The 22,040-nt window shown below is 39.4% G+C and overlaps 1 protein-coding gene across 3 annotated transcripts in view; it reads left to right on the top strand.

The window, feature by feature from the left end:
* Nucleotides 1–22,040, top strand: part of ksr2 (kinase suppressor of ras 2) — a 117,703-nt gene that overhangs the window by 48,984 nt on the left and 46,679 nt on the right. For all 3 annotated transcript variants that reach the window (XM_069716387.1, XM_069716386.1, XM_069716385.1), the window contains exon 6: nt 5,412–5,584. In XM_069716387.1, the coding sequence (XP_069572488.1) occupies nt 5,412–5,584 (173 nt within the window). The remainder of the gene's footprint in view (nt 1–5,411; nt 5,585–22,040) is intronic.

Genomic DNA, 22,040 nt, shown 5'->3' with positions numbered 1-22,040 from the left:
GGAATCCTCTCCCTTCTCTCGACATTCATTTTCACTTTTCCCTCACTGAACATCCACAAATCATTCGGGGAGAGGATAAAGGCATGCATGCAGGGAGATGAATGGTTTAATTTAGATTCAAATTGCATAAAGTGGGCTAATCGGAATAGCTGACAAAAGCTCTATGACGGAGAAGTGATAACCTGCAGGCTGCTTCCTTATTGCAGGAGATGGAAGTGAAGTGCTGGGCTGGTTTACAGGTCTAATTGCATGACTCAGTGTGGGGAGTGGGAGAGTGACATGGGAGGAAAGAACTCCTGTGGGATTTAACACTTAATGACGGCTACTTTGCATGATAAGTCAGAACTCGCAGCCTTCATTTTATGACTTTACACGTCAGTTTTTCATGGAGGGAACAATCTTTTTCTTTCCTTTTCATACTTCTCTCACCTGTCTCCTTCAGGTTTCTGTCTGTTTGGACACTGAATAATGTCTTCTCTGCTGTTTGCATTGACTGATGTTCTCTGTGTTCTGTTTCTATTGGCTGGATTTTTCTGTATATGTAAGCTGTGGATCTTTTCTACAGATTGTCATTTTGCGCCCTCTGTCTTCTGTCTATTTTGCTCAGTTTCTTTGCGCCTCTATGACATGTCCTTCGATGTCTCGCCTGCTTGCAGGGTTTATCTGCATCACTCAAACATAACTTTGTCGACACACCTGAGGTTAGGAATGTATATTTACATGTCTGTTTTGCCTCCTAGGGCTTGTCTCATGAAGCAGGTTCAACTAAAGCCCCCCCATGAACAGGATTACCATCCCAGGGATGTGGGGAATTAAATTCACCGCAATTCTTCGACAAATTAACTCATAATTCTCGTTGACATTTTAACCATTGTGAAATTACAGGATGTGGTCTGTAATGGGCACAGATGTTCAGCAGGGAAAAGAGAGCCGAAGGTGCAAGAAATGAGTAAAAAAAACTCTGTTCCTTTTCTGTGGTCTTTACATACAGAAATGTCCTTAAATCTACTCAGAAATTAAAGAAAAAAAGACATGATTGAAAACATTTTTCTCCTGTATTAGACTAATTCAGTCACAGCTGTCTGTAGATCAGAGGGTACATTGCAAACAGGAACTGCTAATAGCTTATTTGCCATAAATTTAATGATGCTAATTTACTAAGATATAAACAAATAAAGACTAAAACAAACATTCTCAAAAGATAATTAATTAAATTTGTGGCATCACATTGGTTGCCAAACAGACATAGATTTTGGTGTTGGCATTTTTAGAAACATTTTTGACTTTTTATTTTCACACAACATTCACATTCTTTAAAAAAAATTGAAGTGAAACAAAATGCAGATCCACTGTAAAATACAATAATGTATACACTAAAACAGGACCAACAGTTCACAGAAAAAGAGTAGTTAATTGCAGCCTTAATTATTATGAGGGTAAAAAAATTACCATATACTCTAGGAAGGATTAAAATGACGAGCACAATGTCAAAATCTCCCCACAGTCCAAATGGGCCTTAAGTCTGTCTTCGGGTTTCCTAACTTTGTTGTTCCTGGATAACTAGTATCACCAGGCTGGTCTTCAGCTGTCTCTCTTAACTCTGTGTTTTCCCGTGTAGCTTTGAGGTTGTTCATATGAAAGAAATGAGAGGTTTAATTACAAGCAACATCATTAGAACCCTGAGTGAAGCACTTAATGTGATATGAAATGAAAAGGTGATACCTGTGATGAAATTCGGTTGTTGCAGCAGCAAAGACTTCAGTTTAGTGGGACGACATTTATAAAATATAACCAAACAACGTGAAAGGAATAAGATGCCGGAAATAAGATCAAAACTTTCAAAGGCTGCACATGGTATAAGACAGTAATAAATAAGTGTGTTAATTCATTGGTTTTGTAGAGTGAATTTTTTTAGCGGCAAGAGTAAATTTGGAGTTTTTGACTCATGATGAACAAATTATTATTTGATCCACTTGAAAGAGTTAGAATAGATTAAACTAGGAGGAGAGGAAATAGGAGAAAGTAAAGGCTGATAAGGTCTATCTGACGGAAAGTTTGCGTTATAATTACAGAGGTAATTAACAGTGTGTGGATTATTTTTCCAATGAAGGACAAAGGAGGGTGTACTTTTATTTCCAATTATTCCACAAAGTCACCTCGTGTTATCCTGAGCTGCAGTGATGAAACACGTTACAGTGCATTCAGGATCCTGTAGGATTGATGACTCAATTTTGCCAGTGGTCTGAGTGGATGTGGGCAGTTTCTGATCTGATCCTCTGAATTTAACCTGCAGCCGAGCAGGTTAGCTGTGCAGCATACGTTGCCATGCCGCCACGGGGCCCCCTTTAAACGTGAGCCAGCTGTGTGATAAAGAAAAACCTGAATAAATCTCCAAGACTTCCAATAATCCACTAATCCCGCTTCGTGGTACAGGCCCGTGGCTTTACTACGGCTCGTTATCAGTCCAAAAGATAATAAATGTATAAAAAAGAAGGCGGTATAGTCTATATGGTGTCAGCACGATATATATATATATATATATATCTTTTTTAAGTTGTTCCGACCCAGAAATCTGATTGGTCAACTGTACATTTGGAACGTGCTCAAATCAGAATAACAGCACACCCTGCTCATCACTAGAAATACCACTCCACCATCTCCATGGCAAATATATAATTGGAATTGAATTATATATAATATGCAATATAATGTTGTTTTTATTTGTTATAGGCCCATTAAATGTGACCCATTTGCCAAATCAGGTATTTTTTTTGTCATTTTTTGTTTCTCTGAGAATAAGCGTGCGACTATGCGAAGCGCCGGCTAACTTGACCGGTTTGGTTTTAACACGACACGGTGCTAAAATCTTTGAAATACATGAGTCTATCGATATCTTTCTTCAGCAGATATCTTAGTGATACGATCGAACCAGCTAAGCAGTTTAGTATTTCTATGTACTGTATTTATTCAGTTTGAGAAATGATCTTAGAAAGCAATCAAACGGATAGATCTCGTCTCTGTTGCTAGGGCCGTTGCTCAGGGTCGGACTACTTCCTGGAGTGGTAAAGAGTAAGAGTCTACTGACGTGACTGATTTTAGTTTAGTTATTAGTCATACCCCATGTAATCGCATGGAAACGGAGGTCGCACTAACAAAAAGTTTTATATTTTGATAGCAAATTGCCCCACAATATGAATACATTTTGATTACATATTTTATTTAGATGGTAACTTGTTGTAGAATCGCAATATTTAACTCTCACATGATTATCTTTGTACTTTCAGGTGATATCGCACTAAAGTACACAAAACTTTTATGAGATGAAACTGACAAAGACAAATTGCACTACTAGCTCAATTATCCAAAACTTGATAGTGACATGACAGGTCTCCCAAAAGGAGACAGGCTGACTAACAGAAGCTCGTGATTATGGGAAGTTATTGGTTACTCTCAATTTAACACAAAGTACTTGTCTAAAAAGATTTTTTTTTAAAGTAATTATAAGTTTCTGTCAAAAAAAAAGGAACATAATCACTGACAGCTGTTGGGTGTGCATGTGGTACCACCCCCTCTCAGCTCAGTCCGAAGAACCAGGTCATTAAGCCTTGATTACATCCGACCTTAAATGGTTGAGCAGGTTTCATATCCAAAGCTGCATGAACTCAATTTGCTTAAAACCAATAATTTTTCCAAAAATGATTGACAAACCAATTAGCCAAGTTTGTATTTTAACCTGTATTTAGCCCACATTATTGTCCTTGATTGGTTATTATTTGCAGAAGTCAAAAAGTCCTCGTGGAGTTAACCTAAAGGATGTGTGATTGTATGATTTAGGATGTTTTTATTTTTGGTTTCTTCATATGAGTACGATGACACTAATGATGCAAATTGCAAAATTGATTTAAATTCTGACAATTGTGCAGCTATTATTCCATCTACAGTAAAAGTGATACTGTATATATCAGATATGTTATGACATGCTTCTGTGGATCAGGTTTATGCACAGGTCAATTTATTTGTACCCATAGGTAAATTTGGTTAGCAGTAGACGGGGGTATCTATCGTGACACATTCTACAAACAGCACAGACAATAGACAAAACATGATGAAAAAGTGCTGAGTTGTACAATAGTCAGAAAAATAGCAATACAAACCATTAAATAGGTAAAAACAAGAATAAAATGTAAACATCAAGGGAATATATATCGTGTCATCAGGTCAAATTGGTATCTTAAAAATGAATTCCTACCTATCTCAGTTGTACTTTGGGCGAATTAGTAATCGTTAAAATTCTAAATGAAGAAGGTGAACATGGTAAACATGATACCTGTTGAGCTGTAATATACGCATGCAGTGTGCTGATGTAAGAAGCGCAAGTTAAACCTCATTGAGCTGCTAGTGTGAATGGAGCTTTGTGATGACAGATGTAACACTTAGTAAAACTCAGTAATGGATCAGGAGCAAACACTGAAATATAAACACTTAATCCATTAAAAAGAAAAACAGGTAAATTACAAAGATATGTGTCTTTTCTCTTCTGGGATGTCACCCCTCTTCTTTTTTCTTTGTGTAGTTTTGTTGTCTTCTCTTCTCTTCCTGTCAGCAGTTGGTTTTTGTCTTGGTTTCCTGCCAGTAGCTCTGTAGTCATTTTAGGAACATGACACTCAGCCTGGCACACTGTATCAGGAGTACTTAATCCCATAATTATGTTGTTTCAGTACATCAATCTTATGGTGGCTGCGGGTGCCATCACACCTACAGTTTGTTTTGTGTGGTTACAAGAGACCAGGAGTGCAAAATGGCAAATTTAATGTTGGAGTCCTGCTAAATTAGAGCTGGTGCGGAGAGTCAGATGTTCATGTAGAGAGGAAAAAAATTATCATGAGATAATCTTAAATGCTCATCATCAGTCTGTGTTGTTCAGCGCTTTAATTATGTTACTGTAATCTATTTTTCTTGATGTACTTTCTCGCTTTCTTTCTCCTTGCCTTGTCCACCAGATTGAATTTCATTCCCGTTCAAGAGCTGGTGTGAACTTGCTGCTTTCAGCAGTGGGGTCTGCAGTGCGTGTAGGTGGGGAGAATAACGCTTTTGGTTTACTGGTAGGAGCAGAGAGAGTTTTCCAGATAAAGCAGTCATATCACTTACTCGACATGCAACATGTCTCGCACCTACATTGCGTTATTTTTTTGGGGATATGGACTTGTGACCTTTGTGAATTTATTCTGACTGAAATCAAAAGATTACAACTTTTCTATACAGTGTTGAAGTTGTACATTTTTACTACTCCCTGTTCAGACTGTTTTGGTGTAAATACCATTTTTTAAACTAATTTTATTCATCAGTTTTGCTGTGTACACCTCTAGTCTCTCAATCTCATAGTTTGTCTTTTGTTGTCTTGTTTCCCTCAGAGCCAAGAAGAAGACCAAGCCCTTGAACCTTAAGATCCACAGCAGCGTGGGCAGCTGTGAGAATCTGCCCATGCAGCGGTCGCCCATCCACACCGAGCGATCCCTGCGATCCTTCTTCTTCCCCACTTTCATCCCGTCCACACCTCCCGTCCATGCCGAAACACCCTCTGCAAGTAAGTGAACTCATCTTTTTTTAATCAGCTCATACTCAGGCTTTTATGAAATGACATTTTTCCGTGCCCTTTAATATATCCCTTTTTATATTCTAATCCCCTCTGTCATCTGTTTAATTAGTTCTCCGGCAGTGTTTCATTTCTGGGATGTCATGCTGGTCTCAGCCAGGTCAGATCACGAAGTCTAGTTCACACTGGGTTTGACTGCACTTTGGCTGAGAGATTATCTGCATTTGTAGCACAAAATGTGTCTTTTTTTCAAGGATAAAGCACTCTGACCCTGTCCAATACATCTTTGAATTTTTCTTACCTTTGTCCAAAAATCAGCTTTGCAACAGTTGTCCAACTGTGTCGTGACCTTGACATGTAGGAAAACCATTCCTGACTATATTTGTTCTCACCAATATAATTCTTTTTGGTTAAAAAATACTTAAGTGCAGCTCTGGCGGAAAATGCAACAAATGAAGAATCCGGCTGTGCCATAATGACCGGAGGTGGTGTGTTGCTGCACATTGGCACCCTTATTGGCTGATACATCATGGGCATACTGCGGAAGCCATTAGACTGAGGAGGAGATGGGGAAAGGCAGAGACATAGAGAGTAATGGAAGCCTTGTCAATGAAAGGAGTGATGAATGTATGTCACTCCGTTGCAGACCTTGACTAACCGTATGCAGGGCACAGCCGTGCAGATTTGTCAGTGGAGGCATGACATGGAATAATCACACATTATGTGCGTGAGAGGAGGAAGAGAGACAAAAGGTGCACTTAGATTACAGAAGACATGTTGAGATGACAAGTAATTATTTTCGTACATGTGAATTTAGTCTCACTTGCTACTTGCATGTGTGTTAAGAACAGCAATACAACTACACATTTGTATTGCTCAGCCTAAACCATAGAGAACAGTTTTTTCAGCCGCATTTTCCACTAAGGTTCTCTTCACAAAGGGTTAATGGCTTTAATTATCGGTTTTAGTCATTTAATCGTTCAACAAGTTGTTAACAAGGACAACGTTGTAAAAATCTCTCAGGATAGTGTTTATCTAGCAGAATTACTTGAACTTTGACCTTTTGAAAAAGCTATAGAGAATCTGGATCAAAATTAATTTATCAAGAAGTATAAGACAATTTTTACCTTCTTACAATTAAAGAGGGATTATTGTTAAAAAACAACTAGTTATTATTAACTTATTATTATACTAAATTATTGGTAATAAAAATGACTTACACTCTATTTCTGTTGGCTTAATAGAAAGTGACTAACTTGTGCCTTTATTAATAAATATTTTGAACATTTATAGATGTTGGACACTGGCTTAACTGGGAAATGATTTATTATTTATTAATAAAACTACATGGTACAGTTTTCTAGTTTCTTTATCTTCTCCCATATATGATGATATACCATATGTGTGCTTCTCAGTACAATTTATGCTCTCTCATAGTCATACCAGATAATAACTAGAGCATGGCTGGTACTGGAATTTGTATTATAATAAACAATCAAAACTTTTGATATCAATAAATTGGCCAATATTTTGCCAAAACAAACAAATTGGAAGTTTCTTGCTTTTACTTTTTAGTTAATTTTTAGCAAACTACTAAACACCTTTATTGTTATCTTACAGTCACAGCACTCGGTCAAAGTTAGGTCTTGCTTTTATGCAGGAAATAGTTGGCAGTGACTTGAAACATGGCACATGGCAGGTTTACTTTATTAACATTTAACTAGGTGTTTTTGTTGCCTAAACCAAAACATCTCCTGTTAAAGCTACTTATATCCTGACTTCAGTTCAAACATAAATGTATTCATTCAATTTAAAAAACCTAAAGGCTGGCAGGAATTACACCAACCTCCAACACAATTGGAAAAAACAATGACAGTATGTTGTTGCTGTGCTGATATGTTATTGAAGACAACATCATATTTTTAAACAACAGCATGCATTTTTTCTGAACATGTATGTTAAGAAATTTCTATATGCTACAATTCAATTATCACTTTATGAAATACTTTTGCACTTAAAACGTGAAACAAAAGTTGTCCAATTAATAGTGTGTAAAATTTGTATGCAGTGTATAATCTATTGCACAGCTTGTACATGCACATAGGTAATTAAATTGAATAAGTAGAATACGTGAAACTCAGTTAAGCATTCGAATATACCACTTTTTCATTTTACATGTTTACATTAGATAAAAAAAAAAAAAAAAAATGAAATCCAATACTGTTTAATACTGTTGAAAAGTGGGATTTTGTGGAACTTCATCACTCTTCCACCCCCATTAAGAGATAAAAAAAATAGAAGAATTTAAATCTGAATCAGTGTAAAAATGAATAAAGACACAAAGGTAGATCACAAGGCTGTAAATCATCTGAGTCGTTTCCAATGTCCACCCTTGTATGTGTTGTGGGAGTACAAATAATAATAATAAAAAAAAGCCTCAGATGGATTGTCCAGGTTAACGGCGTCCACTTTAGGGTACATTGCAGATATACTTCTTACGTAGACAGAGTTTTTAGGAGTCGGGGGAAGTACACAGCATTTTATTTTTTATCCTGCTGTACTAGAAAGCATTATTAGACACGGTGGGTATCACAGCTTGGTTTGGAAACCTGCCTGTATACACAAAATCCAAAAATAAGCCATTCGCCGTGGACATCTCTGAAGGTTGAAGGAGTCATAAAGCTTCGTACAACCTTCAGGCTCTCTAGGAGGAGTCGTCGGGCTCAGACATATCACCTGTGATTTCACACTTCAACGTGAGCTTCAAGCCTCAGGCGTGCCTTGCGGGTTTCCTAAATACAGGTTAGACTGCTGGACAGACTGTTTGTACTGGTGTCGATTACAGAAAAATGCTGAGGGCGACATCCAAGCTGTGACTGTTTAGGTATGGCCTTATGTGTGTTTTCTTAGATTAGTGCAGTAACTGATCTGTCAGTGTCTTTTAGACTGTTTCTTTTTACTACAGCAGCACACGATTTAGAAGAACTCAACGCTGGCTGAGAAAATAAGGATGACTTCTGTCTTTTCTTTTTTTTAATTGACTGTAGTCTTTTACAAAAAGTCAGTGTGATCACTGTCTTTATTGTTGTAGCTTCAATATTTAACTAAATCTGATAGTTGACACACGACAAAATATATCTTGATAATAGAAAAGTAGAAGATTGAAAACATCTCATCACTCACTGTGTAAAGAAAAAGGAAATGTTTCCTGAGTTGCCACAAAGCGCTCCACTTCTTATTTTAGGAACGACTTGTGTGTGTGTTTGCGTCTGGACGCTTGTGTGAGCATTTAGACGAGTGTGTGTGTGCCCTGTCAGCAAGGCTAAACATCCGTCCTGTGTCTATGTTTGGGATTATGGTATCGTTGCCATCTCGTACGTCAGGGCCCTCCGGCCAGCAGCATTATCACTCATCGCTCTAGTCGTCTGAATCAAAAACACGCGCAGGATACACAAGACTGGCAGAGGTAACCAAGACCAAGCGCTGTCTGCCCGGGATGAATCAGTGCCCAGTCCAAGCGGAGACGTCAGCGCCTTCCTGAGAGTTTTTTTTTTTTTTTTTGGCTTTCCACCTGGAGACACTGCTTGTGATAGACTGGTTATGATATGATAGATTACAAAAATAATTTAGACTGCAGTAGTCTATCTTTGCTCGGGCAGTTTTTGTAACATTGTTGGGCTCTGGAGAAAAGAAGGTGATGGTTTTGTTGTAAATCTTCAGATAACTTATAATGTGGGATGATGCTGAGTGTAAAGAACAAGGCTTATTCTATATTTTCCTTAATGTTAAGAAGCCCTTAAAAAAAAACTAACAACACATACGTCCATCTCTTAAAAGTAAAATGTACCACTTTTCATGTGGATGCCCAATCAGTTTTGATGGTAAATGTTGTCAAATGAAGCAATAAATTCCTCAATAAATTCTCTGTCTGTAAAACTTGTTTTTCCTGCACCATCATACAGCGACGTAGTTGGTGGTGGATAAGCGACAGACTAATTGCGCTCTAGATACCGCACAAAAACAAAACCTTGTTCTCTTGGCTTGTACTTGAACAAGCTACATTTCCAACAGCAAAAATGGCATCGAAAAATATATATGAGTAAAATATGGACGAGGATGCACTTTACAGTGTTTTGACTGATTTGATATTTAGCCACAGTACACGATCAAAGAAATGCAGCACAATAAGGGTGACTCTGCGGGATTGTTATCTGTATACAACAGGACTTGACAACCCTTTTGCCAAATAGCTTATCCCATTTGCCATAGTACTGACTAAGAAACTTGACTGGCAGGGACCACCAAGGAACTGAGCTGCAGAGAACAATCAGGAACAGCATTGGTAGTTTGTTGGATGTTTGTGAACTGTTCCTAACACATTTAGATTTTTTTCTACAGATTCGACTAAATGGCTAACATAATCTCGATCAACACAAGAACTTCACTTTACATCTAAGAGAGCATTTTAATTATTTATAATCAGACCTATTGGAGTTAGAAAACCCTGATTAAAAATCAACAGCAGATCTGACAAACTAATCAGCGATCCGGTTCTCGTTGAACACGTCTTCAAAGGCGCTACACATGGGAAACACACACAGGTGACTACACTTATTTTTCACAATACTGTGTGTGTGTGTGTGTGTGTGTGTGTGTGTGTGTGTGTGTGTGTGTGTGTGTGTGTGTGTGTGTGTGTGTGTGTGTGTGTGTGTGCACAAAGTCAGCTTGTCTGACATCAACTTGGCTGTGTCCAGAATTTGTTCACTAATCCACAACTGCCTATATAATAGCATGCTCTGCAGCATACATCAGAAAACTGAGATTTAGGACAGTGACTGTATGAATCATTGTTTTTTGTGGCGTCACTGACAGATGTAGCATACATTCAATAGGTACTACGTTTTTATTGGATTTCACTGCAGATATTTGACTCTTCTTAACAGGAGAAGAATGGCTGAAATTAATTTTGTTAACGATGTCTCACTTTCAGTAAGTGACACAGAAAGCACAGCCAGTGGGCCAACATGCACAATATTAGGACCCTGGAATTGGCTCACCTAAATGAAATGCCTTCATTATTTATGTTGTTAATTACACCTGTTCTTTTCCTGCCAAAACATCTCCAGCAAAAAAGGTCCAATTGTAACATCACATTATCACCAGCATGTCTCTTATCAGCCAAAGTAAACAACACCTGTGAGGGCATAATGTCGCTCTTTGGACCCGAGCACAGATAACACACCTGAGGTATGATTGTTGGTTTATGGATGTTTTTATTTATTCATAGCACAATGTTGACAAAAATGACTGATCTAACTGGTCTAACTAACCTAACCACAGACAGGGGCCGTGAACTAGTTAATGACTAAAGGTGGAGCAGGACTCAGAGCAGACTTGACATTTCCAAGGTTCAGCAACAAGGAACTGGAACAACATCATAAAATGCAATAGGGAAGAGACATGTTGGAACTGTTTTCTGGGAGGCTGAGCAGTAAATGGGAGGAGATGTCATGGGGTCCAACATTGCAGTCCAACACAGCAGTACTGATTAGTCTGAGCTTTAATGAGCTCGACCCCAGGCATTCATTTCAAATCTCTAGTAATTTGTGAAGTATACAGCTGTCAAGAAAAGTAGAACATAAGATTTAGATGTTTGAAAGCAGCATTATGAAAGTAAAAGATGGCTTATATCAAATAGGCACAGCGTGTGTCACACATACTCATATCAATCATGAAACCTTAATAAAATATTTGATAAAAAGTGCAAAACCAAAAGTCAATAGGCAAAATTACTGGAATGAGAGACCCCCTCTTAATGAAGGCTGGATATTTATATAGTTGTATAACCCAAAATGACTTGTGTTAAACAATACATGAGACTGAATGAAAAAAATTGAAAATAAAACAATATGTACCTGTTGCTCAGCTGCTGCATGGAACCTTTTTGAACACTTTTCAGAACTTTTACTTTGTAGCTTCAGATCTTGGAGGTGTTGTTTCTGTTTTTCTCTGTGACACTGGCACGAACTGTCAACTTGTCTGATTTAATCCCACTTGCTGGTTAATCACGTCAACGTGCGCCCGGTTGTTGAGACTACTTTCGATGGAAAGGGTGCCCGAAAAGTCTCTAAAGGTCGCCAGATGATGTCATGCTCTGGTTTGAATAATTGTGGTGTCATCGTTTCGTATTTTTATTTCATTCATTTTTATTTATTTCACCTGGTTACTTCTCTACTACTCTCTGATAAATAAACAAATAAAACTGTTCTCATTTACAGATTTTTGTGTGAACTAAAGATTGAGACATGCCTTATGAGGACAACATGTGAAGAGGCAGTCAGTCACTTTCAAGCCATTTCTAGCCTGCGCCGCATTTTTATAACAAAAGCATTACACACATCATTTAGCGACAATGGCAGCGCTGAGATTTTGGCTGTATTAACAAATTTTTTTCAAGGTGACAGAACATCTTTCTCATTTGTTCTCTCACACAGCACACAGCTTCTCTGCTGTCTCACTAAACAGAGCAGATGCAGAGAAGGTGTGGCTCTCACTGCTGGGGCAGTACTGGCGACTCCTTGTCCTGAAGGTCCCGAGGTTTGTTGCCAGGGTCTTTTTTGAAAAAAGTTGTTCAAGGGGTCTAAAAAGTCGATAAATCTAGTGACAAAGTCGTTATGTCTGGCAACACCGGACCGCACAAACATGAGCATCATAAATTCTCTTCACATCACTTGTCTGTGATCATTTATATTTAATGTTGTGTGGAAATATAAAAGGCAGAAATGAAAGTCAGATTAATGTAAGCACCAAAAAAAACAACACATTTATTCTGGTGAAGAGAAGCTGTCGATAGTTGGGTCTGTCGCACCCTGCATCCCTACTTCCAACGTCTATGATGGGGAAGACAGGCATCCAACCTGAACCACAGAGCAACAAGACAACAGAGAGATTCTTGCTTGTTAAATTCTTTATTCAAATTTCTGATACACCAACATAAACAAATGCCCGCAGACAAAGAACATCTAATGCCAACACAGAGATTCAGTAAGTGTGCTGTTTCACTGGTATACACGGGTATACCTACTCTCGTGTTCATTTTCTGTTTGCTTACATTGATGCAGCTGCAACAGAAAGTTTAGAAAATAATTTTATGTTTTGAAAGCATAATTTGTCTTATTTTTTTAGGTGTTGTTGACCATCATGGTCCACTTGAATAATAAATATTCAGTCTTCTGTGTTTTTGCTCTTGCTGCAGGGTGTTATGAGATGTCATTGTTTGTCCGATCTGAAAAGTTATGGTGCCCGCAGAGGGACGTTTTCCTGGGCAGCTCACCTCGAGCACCTCGGGCTGTTTGCGCTCACACATTTGGAGTAGACAGACGCCCCAGCTTGTGATGATGCCTTGTGTCCACTTGGAGATCCAGAACCAGCGCTGGCGTTCGACCAACACACACACCTGCTGCAAAACCCGTGTGTATGTGTGTGTGTGTGTGTGTGTGTGTGTGTGTGTGTGTGTGTGTGTGTGTGTGTGTGTGTGTGTGTGTGTGTGTGTGTGTGTGTGCGTGTGTAAGATGGTGAGAGAGCGCGTGTGTGGGAGTCTGAGAGTGTGTGCTTGTGGATATAAATGGCTTAAATGTTCTTTGTGCACAACTCACTCTTTATATTTCTACATGTGTTTCAGTGACGTTACCCGCTCTCCCAAACCTTGTATAGATGCTTTGCAGTTGCGTCACAGATCTCCTAGCAACCAAATGTGGTACCACAATGGAGATCCCTTTGAGAATTGGCAAATAAATAATGGCTGTAAATAAGATTTAAAATAGGGCGAGGGAAAATAGCTGCAGTTGAGCTCGTCATCAAGTCAGCATTTCAGCAAATACATACAGTTTTATGGGAATGTTTGGAGTTCAGCCATCGCTCCATAGGTATGATGAGATGGATGTTGACATGTTGACTCAGACACAAAGAGAATATTCATCTTTTGTGTCTTTGTGTCTACCAGAAAAATAGAAAGGAATCTCACCTTTTGACCCGTTTTGTTTCGACTTCTGTTTGCTGGTTATAATACTTAAAAAGCCCTCAAAACCACATATTTATAATCTCATTGGCTAACGAAATAATCAGATTGCAGTAATGTCAACTATACCACTGCAATTGTCAAATTAAACCATAGCTATTAAACGCTGCCATGAAAGAACACATTTACTTTGTCACTGACTTTAATATGATGAGTTTTCCTCCATATTTTGTTCTATTTTGTCCAGTTAACCCAGACAGGTCTATGTAATACAAGGACCTGGATTTTTAAAATGTACTACTTTGTCCTGCAAAATCAACCCACCACTAAAGAAGGAAGGGCTGTTTACCCGATGGTAAATGTTTTGCAAGTGGAACTTAATTTACTCTCTCTCTCTGGCACAGAGCTTTTCCATCAAGCTCTCAGTCCAACTAATTAGACCCTGCGGATGAGGTCATAAACAGCAGTCAGATCAGAGGTGGACTGGTCAATGGTTGCTATGTTGGTTCCAAGGAAAATAGGGCAGGGGTTAGAGACAATGTCACAAGTCAGAGGGTGTCTTCTCAAACACTGCTGCTGCTGCGTCTTCACTCCATTGCTGCAAGAGATACCACTGATCTTACTGACAGCTCTGCTATTCTACGTGGGTGAATCAAAAAGTAATGAGGCTGCCCCTGCCGTGTGCGACTGGAGTGCAGCACCAAGCAGGGGGAAGCCATAACCTGTGTGAGTATGTGTTCCAAGTTGTGTTGCTTGATTACCATCAGCACCTATGTTACAGTTGTTCTTGTGACCACTGGTGCCTTTGGGGTTTCACCATTGACCTGAAACTTGAGCAGAGAGCGCACATTAAAGTTTCGTTAACATTTTTGGGGAAACAGAAACAAGTCACAGGGAGCTTAAAGCATTAAGAGTGGTCGGGAGCAATGACTGTGTGCTGGCGCGGCGTTTTGTTGGACGATCAAACTGCCATGTCTCTGTTGCTGATTTTCAGAGGTTGACACAAAATACGACGTGTACTCTCCACTCAAGTCAATGATGTCATTGGAAATATGCACGCAAAAAAATCACAAGAATTACATGGTCACAAAAAATCCATGTAACTCAGGTTCGAAGGTTGATCAAGCATCGTAACTTGGAATACTTACTCACGGACGTTACAGCTTCCCCTTGCTTCATGCATGTCACGGTACTGCACTTGATTCGCATGCAACAGGAGCAGTCTCATAAGTCTTTGATCCACCTTCGTAAACAAACTGGTTCAATAGCCAGCTGCTCATCAGTGTAGTGGAACAAAGCACCAGATTTGTGTCAATTCCAACAAGCCACTAAAGTTATCCTTTCCAAATTACAGAGTACAACTAGAGCCACTGCAACATAATTCCAGTTCACTGTAGGATCTTGATTTAGCATGTTTTTCATTTTGATGAGACAGAAGAGCACAGATGAGTAATGAGACAGCAAATTTGTGTATTTACCAAAACAATTAGCTGTTTGTCATCAAAGCTATGGACCTCTCCATCTAGCTGTCAGAGGGTGCATTCACCTTACCGTATAGCGTCAGATTGGCCTCACCACCAAAACCTGCTCTGCCTGTTGGTCGGTTTGCTCGTCTGCATGCTCAGAGCCGTTTGAGTTCGCCAACTGAGGAAGTCTCCACCGAGCCATAAGGCCTCCAGGCATCATCTGCTCTCCTATCCCTCCTCCCTCTGTCTTGTTGGCACACTTAAAGCGCCAGTTTTAAAAGACTCCCACTCTCTACAAGGCCGTGTAGAGGTACTTGTTTCATCCAGGGTAATTGTTATTTTTCCCGCTCTGTGATTGCTATTGTCAGTTTATCGCAGGGATTTTGTGTGTGTTTTTTGTAAATGTGTGTGTGTTCTTGCTCGTCAAAGATGACAGCACAATATTCTGCAAAAAAAAAGGCTGATCGGCGTGTAGCTGTTGCCATAGCAACTGTGCAACCTGGCTTTGTCTCTTGTTCATCAGAAGTGGGTTTTTTTTTTCTTACACAGGGATAGATAGAAAAACCCTTGTCTATTTCCACCTCTCTCTTAGTTCAATTCTTGCTGCCACTCCAAACAAGTACTTGTTCCATTGTGTACTTTCACCTCATGGAGCTCATTAAAACAGAAAGAAGGACGGACGGAGGAGAATATCGTGTGCAACAGCCTGTAACATTTCACTCATATAATAGTAAAGTACAATAATGCAGCACATTGTGCAGCAGACGCCCACACAATTTCACATCCCTGTTGACTTTTTCTGCTGCTCTGCACAGTTCACTGTATGTAAACCATCACGTCAGACTCTCATCTTGTCAAACAGGCCTCGGCATCTCATCGAGGCTTTCTGTAGCATTTGTTTGTTATTCAAGTCTCAGGTTATTGTTATTATTATCTCCTGATTATACCATGCCAGTTGTGTGTGCCGCTGATTGCATTTCAACCATTTGATTGAAGCTTTTATCTAAACTGCCAAAGTGCTCCCTTCTGCCCGTGGAGCAGCGCGACCTTGATGATTCTGCTAATGATGAGAGTAGGTGTGAGTGAGATGACTTGTGCTGAAAATGAGATTGATTAGTTTTGTGTGTGGCATTTTTTTCCACGTTGTTTGTATCTTGTTGTTTTTAATTGTCACGCGCTTCACACTTTTCTCCTTTACCCGCAGGAAAAAACATAGATGGGGAATAGCAGTGTTTAGCGCTCAGTCAATCAGTTGGAGTGGCATCTCAGTCTAACTCAAATAAACTATATTTGGCTCTAAATAGGCTCCTAGACTCAAGTAGTCTCTTTATCTGTGCGCACATACACGCACCCGCCCCACTCTGTTTAACCCACATAGAGAGAAACACGTATCCCTTCATCTTTCAGTGTAGTTGCATTTCTCTTAATAACCCACACAGAAATTAACACACACGCACACTTTCTCAACCCCGTGGCCTGATATGTGTCATGTGACGAGCCGGTGGAGGAGGAGGGAAGGAAGGCCTCGGCTTAATTAGGCTGAAACCAATCAGAGAAGATGGAGGAGGCCACTGCTGTCTGGCGCCTTGGGGTTTCTCAGCCCCTGCAGGCTCATCTGTCACATGCACAGGCGCGCCCATGCATCCGTGCTCGTAGAAGTGACGCACCCCACCCAGTTTATACTCTTTGTTCTTTTTCGTTGTTCTAAAGTTTCCATTTTGCTGTGTGACTACATCACCTGGCCTTGTACCTTGTGCCTGTGCTTTTATCGACCCGTATTTACACTTCACCTCCCATGTTACGTTTTAGAAAAATGTAACATGAATCTTGTGCTGGTTACCTTGTTGAGGAGTTACAGGTGTGTGTGTCAACCGGAACTCTGTATATAACAGCTCACAGTCATGGTCCCTTATTGTTCTGTCCTTACAAAAGTGAAAATTGAGCCACTGATTATAAAGATCAGCAGCATCAGCAGTAACTTAATACAACTCTGAACGGTAAACTGCGGGGCTGAAATCAACAGATGTCAAACATGCATGTTTTCTGTGAACATCCTCTGCTTAGGTTGTCAATTTGAATCCAATATGAAGCTTCGACCTCCCAGAGAGATAATTAACGAATGTAAATCAACTGAAATGCTTTTAAGGAAAACTGCAGATCAGAAACAGTATCAAAAGTATCTTAGGAATTATAAAGAACTGGCATAAACCATGTTAAATTCTGCCATTTCTCAGGATTATCCTTTTTTTTGTTTGTTAACTGTTTGCGTGTCCTTACGACATATACATACTCTACACACTTTTGGAGGACTGTTTGGTTCACCTAAGATTGTCGTTGAAGCCAGACAGTGACTTCAGCAGCACACACGCACACACAGGATGACAAACAGCTCGGACCAGGCTGCTGACAAGTCCGATCATCTGCCAGTCGCCAACAAGGCCGATGAGAAGCAGATGATGTCAGTTCCCCTTTATATTGAGTTATCAGGTTGATTTAGTGTAATTGAGCAATGCATCGGAGTGCGGAGAGAAAACACCAGGCCTCTGGAGAGACTGGAGGACGAGGAGAGGAGGAAGGGTGTTTCAGGAACCAGGAAATGCTGTATGGCACCAGGGCCATAACATTAGCGCTGTCAGTAGCTGGTGATTACTTGCATCCTCGTAATTAATTAATCTGACAGTGAATCATCCAGTACAAAGATTTCTTGTCTTCCTTATTGTCTGTCATTAGGACCGACAGCATCTGCGTACATCATTTTCAACTCAACCCCAATCACTGTTCAAAATCGGGAGGCATGAAATGAGTGCAAATTACAAAAAGTAACACTAATTATAAAGTTTTGTGATTTAGAGTTTGTTCCCCAATAAAGACTTTGAGACTAAAGAACACATTTAGATTATACAAAAGGATTATTTTGAAGCTAGGATATGACTTTTAAAAGAAACAGCTCTTCTTCGTGTGCCAGTTTATTTACTTTGCGTCACTTGCCCATAAAGTTTACATTTTCTCGAAGTTATTTGGAGGTCTAATCCAGAAGAAGACAACCGTCAGGGACTGTTTTGGTGGTAGGCTACTTCACAGGTCCACCCAGTCAAATCAGTCAAAAATATACTCAGTTGGGTTGGTTCTGGTCTTGTTCTGCTGCCACGGGTCTCAGGTTTCTGTGTTGATATGTTTAAAATCTGACTTGATCTGAATCTATATTAACATGCTCATGATGGATGTTATTTCATAATGAGAAGCATAAGAAAATGTTTTAGAAAATCAAGAGCCAATGTAAAAAATGATGCTGTTAAAAGCTGTCAGATTGGTTATCTGCTGCTGTCACTTTGTGAACTTCAGAGCACAGTGTGTCATTGTTGCTGAAGAAGTTAAAATATACTTCTATGAAGTTGTCTTTGAAGCACATTATAGAATTATTTGAAATTTGTCTAATAAATCTGGTCTGATAATCTTTCTATGCACTTGGATCGGGTCAGACTGTACTGAGTCTTGTTCAGGTCTCTCCGTTTTGACTTTGGGGAAAATAAGAGCCGATCATACATTTATACAGGACGAGTGTTCATGCTTTTACCAATCTACTTTTATTTTTCTCTACATTTTTATGTTATTCTCAAAATGCAAAATAAAAAAGTATTTCTCCTCCACGATTTTATTTTCTGTAAAACTATTAACAGAGGTTTATCATTCAAACATTTTTTGAATGTCGTTACACTTCAATCTGGGGGTTCTCCAACGCTTTCAGGCCAATGACCACTCAGAAGGGATAAATAACATTTTCTAAGGACCTTCCCTTCCAAGCATGTTACCAAGCAGAAAGTCTTTGGATTTATTCCCATTATCCTTGTGTGGCTTTGTCAGATGGCATTTTTGCTTGGTTGGCTTCATGGCTTTGTTTGCTGGAACCTTTCTTTTACTTGACACAGACTACAGATTCCAGGAAGCTACCACAGCGACTGAGCGGTGCATCAGGAGCATCATGGTGCTGATTGATTGACAGCAGTCGTAGCAAAGTCGATATGATGTGATATCATAATGTACTATCTTAAAGCTACCATGAGGGAGTAAGTTCTACAGTAGTGTGTTTGTTTATACTCATCCACCTCATTCAGAGTCTGAAGCTATTTACTGCAGGTGATGTATTTAATGCTAGTTTCTACAGTAGCAAGCTTCTAGAGAGTCAATGTCATGATCATGAACTGTAAAATAAAGAACCATAAGTGCCACTGCTAACTTTAGATTGTAAGTGACGTTCTCTCTTCTGACTTAAGATTTATGAGTTTTACCGTGGTACTTTGGTTCTACCCAGTGAGGCTAAAGTCAACCAGTGAGAATAGCTCTGGCACCAGAGGAGATCCGTCACCACAACAGTAAATTCAAATAAAAAGACATCCTCAGATCCACAGATGATTCATTCTTTTAGGTAATATTGAAGGCTTTTCTTTCTGAAACCAACTCAGACCTGTTTCTCCTGTCAGCCTATTTGACGTGAACCTGCTCTATCCTCTCACATTTAGGTCCATCTCATTGAACACTGCGGCCACAGTGCCATTTCCATGATATTAGGAGTTTGATGCATGGATAAAAGTACTTATCATTTTGTCTACTCTTAATCCTCACAAGTCCCTGATTTAGTTTTCATCTCCTCTACCCACCCACGCACCCACCCTCCCACACACACACAGGAAAGACTCAAGTTCCCTCTACTCCTTTTTTCCCCCGCATTCATTTCCAGCTTAAAAGTAACAAGACTTGTGAACAACTGTGCATAACGGTCCTCAGAAAATCCCTTTGATTCTTTTCGGAACACTTTTTCTGACCATTGTATCCTTTTCTCATCTCTTTGTTTGTGTTTTGTCTGTTCAAAGCTGCACCTTTATGGCTGAGCTATTTTCTTAAAACCTCTCAAAATGAGGATGATGATGACAAGAGATGGGGCAGTATGTGTTTGTGTGTACACTAAATAACAGAGTTTGTTTGGAGTTGTTCAGTTTAAATGAAAAATCTAACTGCATTGTGTGAAAAAACAGGTATAAATCCCTTCATGTCTCCATAGGGAAATGCACAAAGTCTGCACAAAGTGCCTCATAAATTATTAATATATATTATTATTACAATTATAATTTATGAATTATAGGGACGGAAGTGCTTTTGCCATCTGTAGCCTGCTCCTCATCTCTTGCTGAGGTTGGTTGTGGTCACTAGCATTACACACCCAAACTTTAGAATGAATTGTTGGTCAGCTTGCATTATGAGTGATGTAAATGTAGATTTTGACAAAGAGGAAGAATGCGCAGAATAAAAAAAAAAAAAAAAAAAAGTAGAGTCTGGTACTGCTGTATTAATTTTGACCACTTATTACTATGGCAAATCTTGAAATAGACGGCAAAATGTGAGATAGTTACACGTTTTGTCAGCATGAAACACACACAACCTAGTATGATGGAAAATTGTGGTTGATTTGGATCCTTTTTTAGGATTGTGCATCTTGAGTGCAATGCTAAGTTGGTATAGGACTCTTTTAATAAATATTTCAGTGCTTTTTGGTGCCATGAAAACATGGTGGAAATTATTTTGGTCCCTCTTCCTTTTTCTTCTATATTGACTCTATTCATTTCTAAATTGTTAAATGTGTCACAGAATAACACCTAAATGGACCTGTAATTGAAACAAAACACTAAAGTGATCTTGCATGATCCACTCTCCAGTACGACCCATGGCTTGGTCATCATTTTTCAGCATAGCTCTTTTGTTATTGAATTATTGACAGCCAGCGCATCATCAGAGAGTGCTATCATCCCACTGCATATCCACCGCATACAGCCGCCTTCGCAGACAATGCTGCGTGGGCTGCCATTCTCACCTGGTATTAAGAGCTGGTGCAGAAATGTATCAGGCCGCCCAGTCACTGCGAGCACTAATGGACCAAGCGAAAAGGTTTTTGTGGTGAAAGTCTTTTTAAGCCCGAGTTCCTCACAATGGAATATAGTTGGCACAAAAGTAATCATCAAGAGATGTCTGCGGCTAAACATGTAAACAATACAAACAGGTGCTTCAGATGGGACTTTCACAGGTTGATTCTATTTTCACCCCAGAAACCGAAGAGAGCAGTTTTTCATTGGATGTTACATCATTTATTCTTTGTTGTTGGAAATGCACTCGAATCTAGGCTGCATTTATGCTCTTTCCTTCCTTTCATTGTGAATACCCATTATTTATATCTGCGTACATCCATCGGAACATCTACAGTAGCCTTCCTACCAACTATCTTCCTACTGATACCTATCAATCTGAACATTCAGTGTGCAACCGGGAGTAAGTGAAGGGATTTGAGTACAGGGGTGATGTGGGACCGTCTGTTTGTAATAGTAAGGAGTCTAAAATCAGCATTCTGAACTACCTGTAAGTGATGGAGACTAGATGTAATAGGGGAACCAACGAGAGCATTACAGTATCTATGCGAGGGTAGATAAAAGCATGAATAAGCATCTGTAGTTCAGCCGGTGAAATGACAGATCTTAGTTTGCCAATATTCCTCAACTTGAAAAAACACGTTTTTGTGAGCTGCTTCACATGGGAATCAAGTGACAAGGAATGTTCGAATATTATCCCAAGTTTCTTCATTTTGTGTGGACAGCAGAGGAAAGAGTTGTTCGTAGGACTGTGGGAACAACACTATCTGGAGCTACAATCAGCACATCTGTCTTGTCAGCATTGATCTGAAGAAAGTTTTCCGCAGTCTGAGAGCTGAGATAATCTGTCGGCCTTGTGTCATTCACACTGATAGCGTTTTAGTTTTGAATATAGTGGCAATATTCGGACTTGTTGGCGTGATGACATCGTCCCATTACATATGTAATTTATGCACAAGCATGGCTGAAGCAGCTCGTAGTGTGGAAGTGATTTGGTTTGTCAGATCTGATTCTAACAAACCACAATAATATGTTTACTGAATATTTGAAGA

Source organism: Brachyistius frenatus, unplaced genomic scaffold (assembly GCF_029030835.1).
Source record: "Brachyistius frenatus isolate BFR_SWC_R1_liver_20210118 unplaced genomic scaffold, ASM2903083v1 Contig_156, whole genome shotgun sequence".
Classification (NCBI taxonomy): domain Eukaryota; kingdom Metazoa; phylum Chordata; class Actinopteri; family Embiotocidae; genus Brachyistius; species Brachyistius frenatus.
Note: the sequence above shows the minus strand (reverse complement) of the source record. Positions and strands in the feature narration are given on the sequence as shown.